At 34.9% G+C, this 19,015-nt stretch overlaps 2 protein-coding genes across 2 annotated transcripts; one reads left to right on the top strand and one right to left on the bottom strand.

Annotated features, from left to right (window-relative positions):
* Window positions 1-2,080: 2,080 nt before the first annotated feature.
* Window positions 2,081-11,672, bottom strand: LOC110682305 (CLK4-associating serine/arginine rich protein-like). The gene is made up of 13 exons (XM_021858617.1): window positions 11,234-11,672; window positions 9,558-9,596; window positions 9,316-9,464; window positions 9,049-9,124; window positions 7,677-7,971; window positions 7,472-7,581; window positions 7,340-7,387; window positions 7,065-7,262; window positions 6,723-6,824; window positions 6,438-6,565; window positions 6,147-6,285; window positions 2,556-2,678; window positions 2,081-2,436 (listed from the first exon to the last, which is right to left on the bottom strand). Exons 1-13 carry the CDS (start codon window positions 11,428-11,430, stop codon window positions 2,412-2,414), a joined length of 1,629 nt encoding a protein of 542 aa, XP_021714309.1. The 5' UTR covers window positions 11,431-11,672; the 3' UTR covers window positions 2,081-2,411.
* Window positions 11,673-14,600: 2,928 nt separating this feature from the next.
* Window positions 14,601-17,424, top strand: LOC110681716. Its single transcript, XM_021857845.1, has 2 exons — window positions 14,601-15,214; window positions 16,806-17,424. The coding sequence occupies exons 1-2, from the start codon at window positions 14,701-14,703 to the stop codon at window positions 16,883-16,885; spliced, it is 594 nt and encodes a 197-aa protein (XP_021713537.1). The 5' UTR covers window positions 14,601-14,700; the 3' UTR covers window positions 16,886-17,424.
* Window positions 17,425-19,015: the final 1,591 nt, after the last annotated feature.

Here is a 19,015-nt window from a genome sequence, read left to right as displayed (position 1 = left end):
TATTTATAGGCGAAAAAAAAATTCAAAATTGAAGGCTAATATCCACGATTTTTAACAAATTTTGGAGGTTTCTGGGCCCGATGTTGAAAAGTCTTTAGATTTTAGGGGATACATCTTGGGGTCATATAATGTCATTTGGAACCATATATGATCATTATATTTTGTCATAAATGTTTGTGGTAGGCGTGAGTTAATGAAATCGGCGCAAGTTTTAAACCGGTAAATTGGTCGTTTAAAGAATAATTGGATGGTTCCAACCAGCCAATTGGACTACTGGAGGGTATTAGGGACCATGCTAAACATTTCGACAATTTTTATTTTCGGGTGAAAAAAAGTCAAAAAAAATCCAAAATTGAAGGCTAATATCCACGCTTTTTGAGAAATTTTGGAGGTTTCAGGTAGAGATGTCAATTTGGGTAAACTGATCTGGTCAATTCGAATTAATTCCATAACCTATGCAGGTCGGTTTTGGGTTGGGTCATGCTTGAGTCGGGTCACGTCGGGTCATACTTCTTATCGTGTTTAGGTCGGGTTAATAACAGGTCAGGTTACCTTCGGGTCGGGTGAACAGTAGGCCGGGTTTAATTCTGGTTTTCATGTGTTAAAACGGGTTAGGGTAATTCTCGGGTTTGAGTAGGGTTCGGTTCAAGTCAATAATTTGCGGGTTAGAATCAAATCGGGTCATTCTCGGGTTTAAGTTGGGTTCAAATCATGTCAATAACTTGCGGATTCTAATCAGGTCGAGTCATTTTCGGGTTAAAGTCGGGTTTGGTTCAAGTCAATAATTTGCGGGTTATAATCAGGTTGGGTCATTTCCAAGTCATATCATTTCTATCAAGCTAATTATTTCCTTTGACTATAATATATATGGCAATATATTAGGGAACTATAGTTTATAATTTAGGAAGATAATTATCTCCTTTGACCATACAACAAATATATACTATATTTAACTCTTAAATTTGAGGATGATGCTCCTTTCTTTTGCTCGCCTGGACCAACTTGGTCTCTCTAGACAAAATGCTTTGATCAACAATAATAAGGTGGTCTATATTGCATTTAAGGTGATTTGAAATCGGGTCAGGAACAATTTGGGTGTAATTTAGGTCGGGTCAATAACAACTCGTGTTGATTTCGAGTCGGGTAAGTAACAGATCGGGTTGAATTTTTGGGTCGGGTTTGTAATAGGTCTTGTAAAATTCGGGTCGGGTCAATAACAAGTCGTGTTGAATTTGGGTCAGGTCAATAACAAGCCGGGTTGATTTCAGGTCGGGTTTGTAATAGGTTGGGTTAAATTCGGGTCGGGTTAGGAACGGGTTGGGTCGAATTCAGGTCAGAATAGTAACAAGTCGATTAAATTCGTGTTTTGACGGGTTCAAATAAGTTTGGGTCAATTTCGGTTCAAGTCGGGTTCAGTTCAGGTCAATAGCTTACGGGTTACATTCGGGTCGGGTTATATGTTCGGGTCTCACATACTCGGTCAACTCGGGTCTAGGGTTGGTTTCAGGTCGAGTCAAGTAGGGTATGGGTCACCATTTTTTCGGGTTTAAATGGGTCAATAAATAAATGGGTTTGAGTCAGTATTTCCGGTCTGGTCAACTTTTGACAGCTCGACAAACGAATCCTGACATCAACATTCGCAGATCCGATAGATACAATGCAATTGAAAATCCAGCAACAACAAGATACGAAGTTGGTCAGTTATAAACTTATCAAAAACTGACCAGCTCGAACAACCAAACTAAATATTTTCTGCAAGACAAACAATCAAACTAATGCGGAAGTGACTATTAAAATTCAATCCACATGGCCAAAACTGATTTTGCAAGATTAAAATCCAAAATGACCCAACCCGACTAGACTCAATCCGAACCCTCACACCTGATCCAAAAATTCTACTCGTAGTTGGCACTCATTAACATTAGTTATTGTTGGATACATGAAAATTAACCAACCAGGGAAAGACTTTATAAAATATTAGGTACTGATTTTAGCCCAGAAAAGAATCAAATCTACCTTTAACTAAAGCCGAGAGTAAACCAGAACTCCAAACTCAAAAAGCAATAATAGCCCAATAAAATAAAGGAATACCAATTCATAAAAAGAGGCAACTGCTGATAATTTGAATAAAAAGAACAGGGTAATTACATGAAAAGGTAAGGAAGAAAAAACTGGATTGATGCGCCAATCTGCAGGCTGTTTTGGGATCAAACTGTACTTGAGCAATGTTGGAACACAAAAACTGACACAAAGTACTCATGTTCTTATAAGATACAAACATGTTTTTCTCCCCCCATAGCCTACAAAATCCAAGACTGAAACCTACTCTAAGAGATCTATTTTCCACATACAAGCATTATTCATATGCAAACACAAACATACATTGAGCTCTCAGAATGTTTTCACCAGCATCAGTATCTGGACCGACTTCTGCGCCTGCAAGACAAATAAAAGTGTACCCCATTTAAGTCACCAATAGCTCGACAAATGATGGAGAAAAAAAAGGAAAGAGTTGTCGTTTTAGAAGAATAAAGAAAGAAAGTGCCATTGTTGACCTTGGAGAGCGTGAATGGGAATGAGATCGAGAACGCGAGGGAGAACGACTACGAGAGCGGGAATGAGAACGGTGTCTCCTTGAACTCCTTCCCCTACTTGGACTTCTGCTGTATCTGTGTCGTCTGCAAAAATCACACACATCTTACTCCTTAGGTACATATGTGAACGATATGCATTGACTGGATCTTAACAAAGGATAATTACTACCAACCAAGAATTCAAAAGACCATAGGTAATCTATTCACAGAAAAAAGAACATAAGCCCATGAATCATTTTCTCATTTGCCAAGTAAAATTTCAAACAAGTACCATTAATCTTTAAGTCGCCTACAGAATAAAAATTAATTGAATTAACGACACCGCTCAATTCCCTTAGATTCAGACATATTCAGCTAAGAGAATAAGAAAATAAGTTTTGATGACTTCAGTTCAGGTCTACAAGTTCAGAAGCAGCAGCAATCCAAACTTGTAGCAAGCAATAGAACCTAACAGGCTACCATCTGCTTGGGAGGAAGGAATAGCAAGGTAACTAAAATGGATCACGTATCCTATTGGTGCTCAAGCTTAAGAGCAGAATTTCTAGATGTTTTAACAATCTAAAGTACATTGCCCTCTCAAAGCGCACCTACATACAACCTAACAGGCTACCACCACACAACCGTTATTAATAAGCTTCGATCCAGGTCTCCCCAGAATTCCGCACTTTCCCTAATACTACAATTGGGGCAACATTAGCACAGTAATCAATGCAGCTCTACGACAAATTGTTCTATCTTGCTATCCTCATCGACAAATTTCTATCATTTCTCTCTGCATCTAGAACTCATACAAGTTCAGAAGGTTCATAAGATAAGCTGCAGAAACTATTGCTTAATTTGGCAGAACTCACAATACAGCAAAATGAAAAATTGATCAATCTCATAACCTTGACAATTTTCTACCAGAATCGACCCAAATCAAGAAAAAACACGTAGTCATACATCCCACGGGGGGGGGGGGGGGGACCCACTTTTCAGGTAGTCTAAAGAGAAAATGTGGCTGATTATTGGAACCAAAATGAAATTAATTGAAACTATGTACATGAGACATGATGACAACAAGCAAAACTTTTATTTCACCAGGTACCAACATTAGAACATTACTGTATGCTTCACCAAATAATTTGCCTATGGCCAAAAGAATTTAGAATTGGATTTGGGTCAATGCTAATTGCTCGTGACATATTACCCAAAGATCAAAAGAAGAATTTGAAATCCCGCTTTGACCAGCGTTATAATTCTGGTCCGCATGCACATTATCTCCCTCCCTCCCTCTCTCCCCCTCCCCTTCTCTCTCTCTCTCTCTACAGTAAACCCAACCAAAATCACAATGAATCTTCCCAGACTATCTACTCTCTCCAGCATTTGATTATATCTGCAAACCAGCTACTCCTGTCGTCATTTTTTTACGTTGACGAGATCTTTCTCTCTCTCTCTCTCTCTCTCCCTCCCTCCCTTCCTCCCTCTCTCTCTCTCTCTCCAACAGGCTACAGTAAACCCAACCAAAATCACAATGAATCTTCATTGTTGAATCTCCCACCCTCCCCTCCCTCTCTCTCTCTCCCTCTCTCCCTCTCTCTCTCTCCAACAGGCTACAGTAAACCCAACCAAAATCACAATGAATCTTCATTGTTGAATCTTCCCAGACTATCTACTCTCTCCAGCATCTGATTATATCTGCAAACCAGCTACTCCTGTCGTCCTTTTTTTACGTTGACGAGATCTCTCCCTCTCTACAGTAAACCCAACCAAAATCACAATGAATCTTCATTGTTGAATCTTCCCAGAGTATCTACTCTCTCTACTCTCTAGCATCTGATTATATCTGCAAACCAGCTACTCCTTTCGTCATTTTATTACGTCGACGAGATATAATCCATTTCAATATTTGATAAATTAAATTAGACTAGAATTACTTCTGTCGAGTTTCAGGCGTAAATTAATAAAATAAAATAATAAATAAATAAAATTAAAAAAAAAATAGCAGCAAACTATAAACTAAGAAGAAAGTAATCATATGATCATATCAAAGACATGAACTAGTCCTGAAATTAAATTTATGTGGAAGAATGTCTTTACACATTATTAGAGACAACAGGAACTAAATCTGACCAACGGTAGTGATGACCTAAATCAATAACTTTATACTTTGATAAATAAGACATCTACAACTTATCTAAATGAGAGAAGGAAAAGCGATTAAACATAAATGATGCAATTTTGATTGCTGATTGTTGTGATTCACTTTAATGCAAACAAATCAGCAAAATTCACATGCCACAGGAAAAAAAAAAAAAAAAAAAAAAAAAAAACTCAACATGGAAAGCAAAGTAGGGATTTGATTTGATTTTATATTGAAAAGCAATCCTTGTGTAGAGCTGGCAAATAGGTTGCGTCGTGTTAAATTTGTGTCAGGTTGACAGGTTAACTTCCCCCCCCCCCCCTCTCTTCTCATAACCCTAATCAGGCCCCGTTTAATAAATAGGTTGGATACCCAACTCCGATTAAAATTGACTGGCAACCCAATCTATCCACCATTAAACAGCTTAAACAACCCATTTATTAAACAAACATTAATATAAACCAAACAGATTAACATGGTAAATTAACCACTTTATCTGAACTAATTTCAGGTCCATAAAGGGCCACAATTAGCCACAAAAATCTGCAATTTACATTACTAAGAAGACACCTTTTACTATTACCAGCCACACTAAAATTATCAATAGTAGCTAGCAAGTACGCAGGTTGTCATGTCAAAATTGGGTTTAAAAGTTCAACCCTAAGCCAACTCATTTAATAAAATAGTCATGTTGTTGATTCGACTCAATAAATTATACAAGTTGAAACCTACTAATTCCGGTTCAGGTTAGACTTTACCACCTTAACCTAGTGTAGCATAAAGTTAACTGATGTAAATGTTAAAAATCACCCGTTTTCTTTAAATCACCATTTTCTTAAAAGCCACTCTTCTGTAGGTCAGCTTATATAGGTTCTTTGTTATCATTTTCATGGTAACTACCACTAGAACTCTTTCCCCCCCTTTACATAAAACTACAAGCATACCTGTATGTGAGTGTGTCTAATTGTTAAGTATGTTGTATAAATCTTAAAATTTATATATTTTTGCACTATTACATTTATTTCATTGATATAAAGAATTTAAAATTTATCTTTAAATCTAATCAGGGGTTGTTATCAGGTCAAAATACATTTTATTAGCCCTAAAAGATTATAATAAAATTATTTGAACTGGATTAATAGAAAAATTGAAAAAAATAAATAAATAAGGACCAAGTCTTTCATACTAAATCTGGACTTATTAAGTCCAATTCAATCCATCCAATATAAATTCCTAATTCCTAATAATATCCATATATAGAATTGAATGGCATACTACATGAAAGAAATCATAAAGGCCATTTAACAAATCGGTTTACTTATTACTTATCCACGGTGATCCAAAGATAAAACTTTGCCCAATTGACCCTAAGATCGTAATAAAAGGAAATTTCTGACGAAAAAATTAGAACAAAATATATAATAAGCTACCTCCGAGGGGATCGGCTGTAGCTCCTACTACGGCTTCGTCGTCTACTTCGATTCAAACGACTAGTCTCTGCCAACTTTTCAAGCCTCTGTTTCTCTTGCTCTTTTTTCTTAGCCATCTCTACAGCAGCATCCTTTTTAACTGCAAGGACAACCATAAAAGAAACTTCAGTCTTAAAAGGAAAATATAATATAAACTGCACCGCTTTTTTTTTTTTTTTTTTTTTTTTTGTAAAAAAAAATAAAAAAACTCCTTGACTAACAAAGAATTAAAGACACAAACTTGGACCATACTTTGTTTATTCAGTTGCTTGCTCATGATCCTTTTAAGCCTCTCTTGAGGTGTTTCCTTCTTTTCACCCTGTGGTTGCTTTGATGGAGCCCCTGTGGCTCCCTTTAGTTTGGCTAATGCCGAGGATGTGCTGAAATTCAAGAGAAACAACCAATCAGTAACAAGTAAATCTAACATGCCAAATGACTAACAAGGTCATATGGGGCAAAAGCAAGAATATAATAAGTGCAGTTGAACTTGAACATGAATGAAAACCACAACTTGCAAACCACAGGAATTTAAAGTACCTTACTGGGGGCTTTATCACTTTAGCATTCTTTTCTTTCTCAAGTGATGCACCAGAAGCAGGATCAACATGTAATGCCTCAAGGATACGGACTGATGAAGTTCTGCAGGAAATTGCAAAAATTAGAGACTAGCATAGGAATGAGGGATTCTGAAGTGTTACAAGTCCATTTCAGGGGAAATTCAGCTTAAAAAACAAAGCTTTCTTCCCCAAAATTATGTTGGGTAACCTAATCCTCATTTATTTAAAACCACAAAACTGTGTCCCAGGCAAATGGGAGATAATCTGCAGCAGAAAGACTGTCAAATCTATCTTGGAAGAGTAAAAGGTCCAGTGCTCCGACCGATTTAATACTTCAGCTTGAGGAGGAGATGGTGGTGGAGAGACTCCTTCCAACTTAGGCTCTCTTCTGTCAGGAGAACCCCCAAACTCAGTGATGAATTCTATTTTAGGTGCCTTAGACTTGCTTCGATGACGGTCAGTTGAATGTCCACGACTGTGCCGCCTAGAATATGATGGGGAACGGGACCGTGATCTCGATCTACATCAGTAAAGTCAGTAATTAGCAAAGATGTCCTTGGTAAAGGCATTCTACATCACCAAACGTTGTCCACATACCTTCTAGAGCGAGGATAAGCATCATATGTAGGACTCCGCCTTGATTCCCTGTGTATAGATGTCCAATACAATCATAAGATACAGAGAATTACTTAAGAGATACCTGGATAATGCAAAAGGCAGCAATCATACCGATAAGGATCATGATGAAGAACACGGGTTCCAGTTACGCGTGCAGCCTCCCTTTCTTTCTCCCTTTCTAGCTGAGAAGCCTTCCTTCTCTCCTTACGACTCAATTTCCTCTGAAACAAACATATAAGAATTGATACAGGTAAAATACTTGTAAATATGTAACCTAGCTAATAAATACATTTTAAATCCAGACAACTGGACTTACAATTGCTGGATCTCCCTTGATCACTTCTTTTTGCCTCTTTTCTTCCTCTTTTGCCTTCTTATCCATATACACAAGCCAGCCATATCTTTTCACCCCAAAATCCTTAGCTATGGCTTCCATACGTTCATCACCACTATCATCACTGTTAAATTCATCATCATCATCATCATCCTCATCTTCTTCATCATCCTCATCATCATCTGAAGAAAGAATACCCTCTTTACCATCTCCATCATATGAGAAGCCCACCTGAGAATAAGTACCCTTGATTGCAGGAGTTTGAGATGGATTCGATCTGCATAAAAATCCAACAAAATGTATTTTACGTTTGAGAAATTACATGAGACAAGGCTAAGAGAGAAAGTTAGTGACAATGTAAACAGTGTCAAGCCACACAATCTTTCTACTGGTCCGCATGAAGGCAAAATTAGCACAGCATATGCCATTATGCCATAGCCACAGACCCAAAATTCAAAGGTAACAAGTATACCAGTATACCACAAGTACCTTAAATTTGTATTCTGTTCTTGACGAATTATTATTTACCAAAGCATTTTGGCTCAATGATTTGTATGGTAACTTAGTTATGCTACACAGACCACAGCTTAGACTGCATATACTGATTAGAGTTGGAATTGCCAACAATTATCTCAATTTTACCATTTCTGCTCTCACCACCTACCTATATGACTCTTTCTAACTGTAACCATTATTGAGCATTAGAGCATTGTGCAGCTTGGGAAAATGTAATGATGCATTGTAGAAGCCATCACATATAGAGAGCCAGAAGAGGGAGGGGGGGGGGGGGAAGACACCGGGAAAATCTAAGCAACAAAGTCGACCCATGTCCACAAGTAGGAGGGAGACAGAAGTAAGCCAAGTCCACTACGTGAGCAATAACAGAAGCGCAAGAACGTGTAGAAGAAAGATAGAGAATCACGTTTAAAAAATACACAAGCAATAACAAAATTAGAACTAAGCACTTAATTTATTTATTATTCTCAGAATTTATAAATTACCAGTAGAGCATTATCTTAGTGATATGCTGGGAGCCTGGGATCAATTGAAAAATCATCATTCATTTTCAAAAATTAACTTGGTTGCATAGAGAAAGGGACACAAAGAAATCGAGATGATGTGTCATTTTCAAAAATTTCAAATACTAGAGAAAAGATTTCATGCCATTAGTTGAGGGGAGGTTGTTATCAATACATATTAGTCCTGTCATTCAGGATGGCCATACTGGTGCTAAACATCGATTACCATTATGTTATTAAACTGCTAGCTCAAACATCCAGAAAGCATACATGTGTAGATGCCTCATGCCTGTCACCAAGATTATATGCAACAATATAAAGAGATAATGTAAAACCTGTCAAGAGCAAATGGCAACGCAAACTTTGCTTCCATTACTTGATTTACATGATCCAAACCCTCTTCATCTGTAACTGTTGACAGAAAAGGCTCAAATTATTCTCGTAATAATTAGCAGCAAATAAATTGTTATTGATTAAGCAACATGAACAAAATGCATTTTCATAATTCGCTTCACTGTTGAACAGAGTATGAATGATTGAGAAAAACATATGCCAAAATACTGTTTGTCTAATACACGTCAAGACATCTAAAAAGTACCGACATCCTCTACGTCGATGCTTAATTAAATCCCGATAACGCTCAAAATTTACAAACTCTTCTAATTCTTCTTCCTCTTCAGTCTTCTCTAGCTGACGAAATCGATGGGTCTCCGGATCACGGATAAAATCAAGAAGAGCACGCCCATCAAATCTGCTTTACATAAAGGATTAGTAAGTAAATAGTAATATAATTTGTAGGGAGGGTAGCATTGGCCCAAATTAAAACATCTTCAAGGCACACTACCTGTCAATCAAATTATCCTCTTTGCCATTCCAAGGAATCCTGTATAGCATATTTCAGGATATCAGCATAAGGACAAATATTTCTAGTACAGAGCCATAATTATGATGGTGATTTTGAAGAAATTTTCAGTCAATGAAAAAAAAAAAAAATCAAGTAATACTACCTATCAAGATACACAGTTTTTTTTTTTGGTGGAGGGTGGGGGGGGGGGGGGGGAGGGAGGCATAACTTCTAACATTGAATTTTGTTTTAATTTTACCCTGAATTGCAAAATTGTAATGGACATCTTTCAAACAACTATTGGCACAATTATGGGTAGATATTCAGATAATAATCCCAATTAGAGGAAAAAATCAGACATTAACCAATAAAGTTGGACAGCAAGGAAGCAGATGCAATACAAGGCAAAGTATTTACCAGGATAAGACTTTTTCATGGAGTTCAAAAAAATAGTCTAATATGGAGTACTCTATTTATACATGTTATTATGAAACAGCAACACACAAGACCAGGGGCTACACAGTTTTCCCTTCGAAAAGAGCAAAAAAATTTTTCTTTTCCACACTTTTCCCCAATTATTAAAAAATGCGTTCTACTGAGGATAAAACTTACTTAAGTAATAAATAAATAAAAACAATTCTCAAGCTCCTTTTGATTAAGGAAAAAGTCACTCCCAAGTCTATATCAATTGATATTGTCCAGCAGCCAAGAAAGGCAATATTTTGAAATTGATGCAATTCCAGCAGTTGATCACCTCATTCAAACTTTCAGTGTTCTAGGCTCTTATCCACAAAAGTAAAAGAATAATCTGAGACCTTGATTAAACTTAGAGCGGAGGTAAACAACAATAAGCAACATAAGCATCCTTGAAAATAATCACTTATCCATCCACAAATAGGCTGTTCTCAAAAGACACCCTGCTACTACTTGCAAAACAATCATGCCAAACGCAAGTAAGAAAATTCTAGGTGACTTCAAAGACAATCTGACAAAGAGCACTTCACACCCCACATCATATATAACATACACTCCTTAATAATTTGTACACACTATACAGAATTTACTAAATAGTGAATACAAAATGTTATTCAAGCCTATTAAACTTTAAACCTCGTGAACATGCCGGATAAGCAAAAATTATATCCACAACCACCAATAAAATAAAAACCTTAAAAACAACTTTATACTCATCCTAATCTTATTCCCTATTCCAATAATCAACATATTTCCAAAACTATGAACCACATATTGTCGCAAAAATCGACGAGAAAACTCATTTCTTATCACACACACTCAAAGTAGAACATTAGAAACTGCTTTGGTCATTTTCTCTTCCTATAGCTAAACGCAAATTTCGGATATCTGAAAATCAATAATCATACACACTCTCACTCCCCTAAGCATTTCTATTAACCTCCGAACATATATTTTGATATTTTCCTCAACAAAATTAACCTCGATCAACAGTTGAATTTCTACACCAAAACCAGTTCATTTATTCAATGCATTCATCCTTCCTCCACCACCTTATCAAAAACCTTTGATATTAGGTTTCTAATTCATTCAATTACAACATATTGTCATACAAATTGCTAACTAACAGTGACATAAACCATAAAATAATGAAATTGGTTAGCAGAGGAGAGAGAAAAAAAACGAGAAAATCAAAAACTTACAGGCCCTGTTGATCCTGAGTGGCCTGGTAAAGGCCATCATCGCGATAAGTGCGACAACGAGAACCGAGGATTTGGATAGACTGCTGAGGATCGCCGCGTCTCTTAGCCAAAAACAGTGCTCTTCGCTGCGCTCTCTTCCTTGCAGCATCCATCATGTCGTGCACTTTCTTCTCCGACCTACGCGCTTCGTGCCACATCTTTCCTCTCTCTCTCTTTCACTCAATCAAAATTTGCAGGTGAAATCGAATTAGGGGAAAAGCAAACCCTAACCCTAGAAATAGAAATCGTCTTTCGATCAATTTTTGGGGGAAACGATGACCTCCCCTTCTATGTGGTTTTGGATTTCTACTGTTTTTGGAATATCCGGTTTTCTGATGAGTCGATATTTTTGATAAACTACTCGGGTTAATATTTCGATTAATGCTAACTATACTCTGTAAAGTACGAACTACGAAGTATTATGGTACTTTCGACCGAGTATAATTGGAAATTTTTAATTTGTATTTTGATGCGCTGCTCCCTTGGACATCATTTCTTATTGGTACTCTAAATTACAGGTGATAATTGGTCGGGCGGGGTCAAGATCCAAAGAACAACCCATTTCTCAGGTTGGGTTATACTTCGGGCCAAAAAGTTCATGCCTAAACCCATCCAAAATGATCGGACCAAACGGGCTTTTCGGACCAAATTTCGAGCTGGGCAAAAAAAAAAACACTAAATAAATTTGCATAAAAATGATTTCAACCCTCCAAAAGTTTTTGAAAAATCAGGTTGGATCGGAAAATTCTACCCAAAATCGGGCTAGGCCACATTTGATCAGCTCTACTCTAAACACCAAAAAAATATAGTGAAAAGTAGTTTTAATTGGTAAAATTAATCTTCATTTGAAATAACTACTTATATACGAGTATCAATTTGTTATAAATCAGGTGAAGATAGTTGGGTTATAATTTCCACAGTTTCTAATGAACCAATGTCATGAGAGAGGTTATTATATACACCCGGGTGTACCGTACATCAATGAGTATTTATTTTCATTTTGATATTGTTTTTCATATTATCATCAAATGAAGAGCAAGAACTAACCTTAATTTAGTTACGTGTACGATACACGCGGGTGTTTATAACAAATTCCAATGGTGTGACTCATGATGATGAGCTAGTAAGCTACCTAAGTTTAATATTCTTTGTATATTATAGACAATAGAATAAAAATTCATCAATAATGAGATGAATATGAATGAAGGCCTGTTCTGATTTACTGAACTGGACTGATTGAAGTTTAACTCAATTGAACTAAACTAAAACCAATATTTTATGAGAGAAAGAAATTAAAAACTGAATTGAACTGAATTTAAGTTAAAGAGAACATGCCCTGAGCTCTATCGACTAAATTATTCACGGCTCCATTACAAAAAATGAATATAAATCAGGTTTAGGTGTCATGTTTTCGACTTACATTAGCTACATTACTACTTAGATCAACCAAAAAAAAAATAATGACACCCTGGAGATTCAAATAGGCAAAATATATACGAGTATATGAAATTTCATCGATATCAAGATGAAATTTGCTTGTCAATTTGATGAACAACTCACTAGAAAAAAATCATGTGAACGGTGAACTGCTTTGAAGGCATCACCTTTTCAACTTACAATAGCCTTTTTTTTTTTTTTTTGTTATCTGATTATATAATAAGCTACTGACTGCTTCTAACTGTATTCAAATAGTGTATAATTTATTCTAACAAATGTTATCTAACAAACACATTACATACTTCTTTGACTTAACTGAATTGTATCACTATTAATTGCGCTGCGCTACAAACAAACGATCAAATTATACCGTAACTAAAAGAAAATAAAATACAAAATGTACAAAAATATCATCACTATTTAAATGGAATGTTATTTATCAACTTGATTTACGAGTCAGATTACAAAGCACATAACACGTGTAAATCATTTATAGGTATCATATTTCAACCTAAAATATTCTTTTTCATATTTGTTTATTTTTAATCTGTTAACTGTTTCCAACTGTCTTCTAAATGTATAAATAAAATCGTATTAAATGTGCAAATACACGTGTTTTATAAACGACTTGATATCAGCATTTAAGAGTGAAATAATTAATAGCCAATGAAGCACGTGCATATAACTTGGTTAGATTGTCTTAAATCATTCTAGTTCGTTAAGGTGGTTAAAAACCCTAGCTAACGAACCAATATATAATATTGTTGTTTTTTCACACTTTAGTTTATCATTTTCGAAAACGACAATATATAAAACACAAACATACTGGTATATTTTGTTATTATTTCAGTTTATCATGGATATCCAATATGACAGTTTTTAAACAAAATATTTCTTGCTAATCAAGTCTAATTCTTACTGCCAACTCAGACAATCTCATACACGGTGTATAAGTTTAACTTGAATTGGAAAGCGTGGCTATGTATTTAAAATGTCCTTGAATATATAGCTTGAGACAATCTCCATGCACATGCATTAAAATTACAATCTATAAAATTAAGATAACCAGATGTCATAATCTTAACCCCTAATTTAAGACTTCTTACAAATTAATCATCATTGCTAATACTAATATCATACCATACTATACTATACAAACCAATTGAGATGACCACGCCATCAATTATGCCGGCCATGGAGCAAAAGTTTTTACAACATAAAAAGTCTTTCCTTTGAAAACAAACCAATAGCAAGTTGACACTAATGATAATGACTATTAATTATACTCCAGCATTACCTTAAACCTAAACCTCTTTAGGCGATGACCCAGGCTAAAAGCCTACATTATATTATTACAACAATTTTTCCAATTCTATTATCAACCCAATATACACTTCCCCCACATACTTAGAATTTGTTATATACATCCGGGTATACGGTATATTCGGGTGTACAAAACAAGCTCTTCCCCATACTCCTATAATTCATAATACCTTGTAATTAAATCACAAATATTTAAAAGAAACTATTTTACCATCATAAAACCACCTTAGATAGTTTGGGCCAAAGGGAAAGAGAATATTGAAATACAATCACGTACTTGCAATGGCTCCTACATGGGTTTGTTTGTTCACCTTAATTAAAATAAGTTTGATTAACATAAATTCTGATCAAAGGTTAATAAAGGTTACTCGTACTCAAGTTAAAATCAGAACTAAAAAAGTTTAATAATGTCTAACAAATTCAATTTAATTAAGTTCAGTTTAATTTTGTTCAGTTCAATTCAGTACAAGCCGATCTAGTATAGTTCAAATAATGAAAATAATGTGATGAATATGTTACACCATAATGACTAAGTCTTATGTTAATAAGGCGTTACAATACTACATACACACAAAACTTGAACAAAAAGGGCAAGACAGGTCATAATGACGAAATGAACCAACTATACCATATGAAACACCCCCTTTCCTCCTCCTATATAAAGAGTGATGCTTAACCCTCATTTTCTCTCTCCTCATTTATATACTTCCTCCGCTCCCCTCTCAAAAAACACCTGCACCCTCACCCTCCCCCTCATGGGGACCCAAACCACCTTAACCCAACCCAAGCGCAACCCACCAAGGCGGAAAGCCACCCCGCTCGTGAAGCAGAATTCATGGTCACCTGACTCAGCCCGAGAAGAATTATGGCTCCGTCGCAAAGAACAGATTGGACGACGTCGTACCAAGAGTCTTACTGACGAGGATTTGGAAGAACTCAAAGCCTGTTTTGAACTCGGGTTTAGGTTTGACCCGAATGAAGCTATCCCCGATCAGAGGCTATCCAGTACTCTCCCTGCTCTTGAATTTTATTATGCTGTTAATAAGAACTACAACGACACCGTTTTGAAGTCCAACAAGTCGTCGTCTTCTTCCTTGTCAACGCAAACTGGTACTGCTTCGTCGTCGGAAAGTGATCTTTCTCTCTCCTCTCCTATTGGCAGCCCTCTCATTATTTGCCCTGGTAATTAATTCCTTTCTTTCATCATTTATTAATTTAATTTAAATTTAATTTAATTACATAATTTAACGTTAGTTTTATTTTCCGTCGATTTTTTTCATGTGTTGGAATTTTTCTCGTGTTGTTGTGTTAAGAGTTTTTCATGTGTGCTTTATGGTTAAAAAAAAAATTAAAAAAATTAATATTAATGAAGCGAGATTTCCGGCGCATATTCATGATTACTTTCTTAGTTGTGTCACGAATTATGCCCCTTCCTTTAATACAACAATCATAGCGTATAATGTATGGTTTTTATTTCCATTACTTATTAATTTGAGTTATTGTATGAAACAAGTTAATTCGAATATTCGGATTTTAAACCATAAAGTACTCAATATATTAATTGTGTCAAAAGTTGAAAGTTTGGTGCAATTTAAAGGAAGTCGTTTGAATTTCAAATGTAGTTGAAAATGTCCAAATTGAATGCTCTTAATTGATACGAGTAAAAGAATATCATTTGCTAATCAGCTATTTGGAAATTAAAATGAAAATATAGTGAAATAAACTGCTGGAAGTTTAGTGAAGTAACATTTACATAAAATGGAACTTTATGGAATACAATTAGACTTTTTAATAATGGTGATAATTCATATGTAGTGTGACTCATATTCATCATAACTCGATCAACATGTACATTTAAATTTATTTATTTATTTCCATCAAATGAATGAACTTTGAGATTGAACCGTAACATTTAAGGAGTATTAAGATTTTTTAATTGCAAAAGGAAATACTAATGTGAATGAAGTAATCATACAAGTCGTATCTTTAATGAAGATATTAAATGTACGTAATTTTGAAAAAGGTACATTTATGACAAAATCCTATGCATTTAATGTTATAGAATGTTTATTTTGTATTCTTTGGAGTACTTCTATATGGTTATACGTCCTAGGTCGTCCTATAATTATTTAATTTACTCGTATTTCACAAAGTCTTATACAAAGTTCTGTCAAAAAATAAAAAGTCTTATACAAAGTATAGTTTTAAGATTAAGGTTTAAACACAATCGTACCAACTCATAATATGTACTTGTTATAGTAGGAGCATTAGCAAAGTAAATTATTAAACATGCTCTTTATTTGATCACATTCTCCCTAAATGCATGCCAATTAGATTATCATTATTGTTTGCACAATTAGACATCCAACCCATAATCAAGACAATTTTGTACTCCATTTAAGCATGTAATCAGTGGCGGATCGAATCTTCGCCTAAAATATTAGAGAGGCCGTGATTTGAATCTTTTACCCCTCGATCAAAACAAATAATTATGTTCCAAATATTTTACAAGTGAAATAAGGTTTTTTAAGTTCATTAACTAATTAATCACAATTATTTATTGGGGGTCAAGCCCCAAATGGCCCCGATAAAAGGTCCCGTCTGCATGCAATAACTTTCACCACTCTTGTTGCACCTCATATAGTCATATGTACCAATTACGTACCAAATGTTCAATGTGGACTATGGTGAGTAAGTTAACAACATTTTTTTTGCCAAGTTAATTAATCACGATGTCGATAATGATGATTATAATATATGATCGATTATGCAGGCGATGATCCGAAGACAATTAAGACAAGGCTGAGGCATTGGGCACAGGTGGTTGCTTGTTCGGTGAAGCACTCATGGTGATGAAGCTGCTTAAAGGGGGGGTTAATTAGTGTTGTGCATAACCAGGAACAACAATATAGCTTTATATTTAGCAAAATTAACCCAAACAACCTTAGACAAAATGGAGATACATTGACCAGTTTAATTTTACATGCCAAACTTAAATAGTGTTACTAATCTCAGTTCTCATCTATTTTTTCCTTTATGGCAGAAAGGAAAAACTATAGTTAGATATTATGTATCTCTATTGATGTGAACCAAATTTTGGTCAAGTTATAATATCGTAATTTTTAGTGGGTCTTGATTTTAATGGGTTACATTATTATTATTCTTTCGTAGTGGTTTAAATTAATTTTTGAAAAAAAAAAGGATTTTGATTTTTAAAAAACCAACAAAAAAAACTTTGATGTGTGAGGTGGCAAATAGTGAAAATGGGTTCCATTTCAAACATACAGCTGGGTTTCTGACCTGTTAAAGTGATTGCTTTGCATGACTATGCAAGATATTCTGTCAAATGGAGTAGTACGTAGTAGTATAATGTATAAACATAGTCGTTCTCAAAACCATAAAGTCTAGCAAATAATCATTGAGTCTTTGGATTTAATAGTTTATGGGGTCTTCATGGAATCTTTGGGTCGAAGTGTTGTAGGCGGCTAAAGGCGCGATATACATTTGCCATATACATGTATTATACTAGTATATACTCCGTAGTCCATATATGTATAATACTGGTATTATCATAATGTTGAAAGAAAAAAAAAAGTGTAACATTGGAGTACCTAGACTAAAAAAAGGAATCAGGTGTTAGTGAAAATGTTACTCCATAACAATATCGTAACGTAGATTATGAAAAATGACCTTTTTATGATGTGGTTCTCAGCTTCTCTCGCTACTTATTCCTTCTCTTTCACGTACTTCTCATTGGATATACATGCATGTCGATGATGATTTCACGCTAATTATTCATGGTGCAATTAAAACTACATTATCTTTAGTTTATCACCAGTTGTATAGAGTTTTGTATTATCAACAATTATATTCATATATAATATACAACTTAGGATGAATCTAACAAAAGCTCTATCACTTGATTCACTTTTGTTTTCAGATATATCCCTCAAATATGGTCAAAGGCTATACACAAATGGATATTAAAATCATACCATGAAAATTTTTAGACTTGAACACCATATATTTTGTTAAGTGAACATGCCCTTAGTTGTATATACATTCCCTTTCTTGGAAATTATATTTGTGGAAGGTAAAGTAATAATGAAGATCATTTTATACTATAGTTCTTGAATATTTAATTGAATCGAATTCTTTCTTCTTTCCCATACTTGCTCTCATTTTTACCATATTTCTCCCAACTATTGTTGCAACCCATTCGTTGACTAGTTTGATTGCAAGCTCTTAATGAAAGGTTTGATTATGAGTGTAATTGAATAGAGCAACCTTTTTTTTTCTTCTTTGGTTGGTAAAAGCTCAAAGTCGTGAAAACCCAACAATACCGGTGGAAAGCCCCAATCTTTATTTTCTTTTAAGTTTTTTAATTTTTCTTAGGTTACAATAATGTCTCCCTCGAAAGAAAGGGTTTATCTCCTTCAAAAGACAAGGTTTTTTCGATCTCGTTCGAAAGACAAGGTTTTTCAGACTCCTTCGGAAGACAAGGTGTTATTTGTATTTAATTTGGTCTCTGGTTGTGCGGGGCTACTATTGATTATGGCTCGGATTCGGGTTACGGAATCAACACAAGAATTTTCTTTCTCACAAAATTGCGAAGCGGTGACGGATCCACTCAAAAAGTTGTATGAGACAACAAATCGAGAATGTGCCGAATTGTTATATTTATGTATTTGGATTCTTAGCCCTTCCCTGATTAATTCTTATTTGATTTTGTTAAATTCGTTTTCATTATCGTTAATTGTCAATTGTAGATGTCGTATGGCTATTATTAATGAAATTTAATGTCCTTTAAGACTTCTTTAAAAAAAAAAGTAACTTCAAATTAGACTAGGTAATAAAATCTTACTTGCACCTATGTTTACAATTTTACAAAGACTAAAAAGAGGAAGATGCACCAAATAGTAATTTGCCTAACTTATTTTTTATTATTATTATTTTTTATGATATTTAGTTTCATTTATGCGA

Source organism: Chenopodium quinoa, unplaced genomic scaffold (assembly GCF_001683475.1).
Source record: "Chenopodium quinoa cultivar QQ74 unplaced genomic scaffold, ASM168347v1, whole genome shotgun sequence".
Lineage (NCBI taxonomy): Eukaryota > Viridiplantae > Streptophyta > Magnoliopsida > Caryophyllales > Amaranthaceae > Chenopodium > Chenopodium quinoa.
This window is presented reverse-complemented; position numbering and strand designations above follow the sequence as displayed.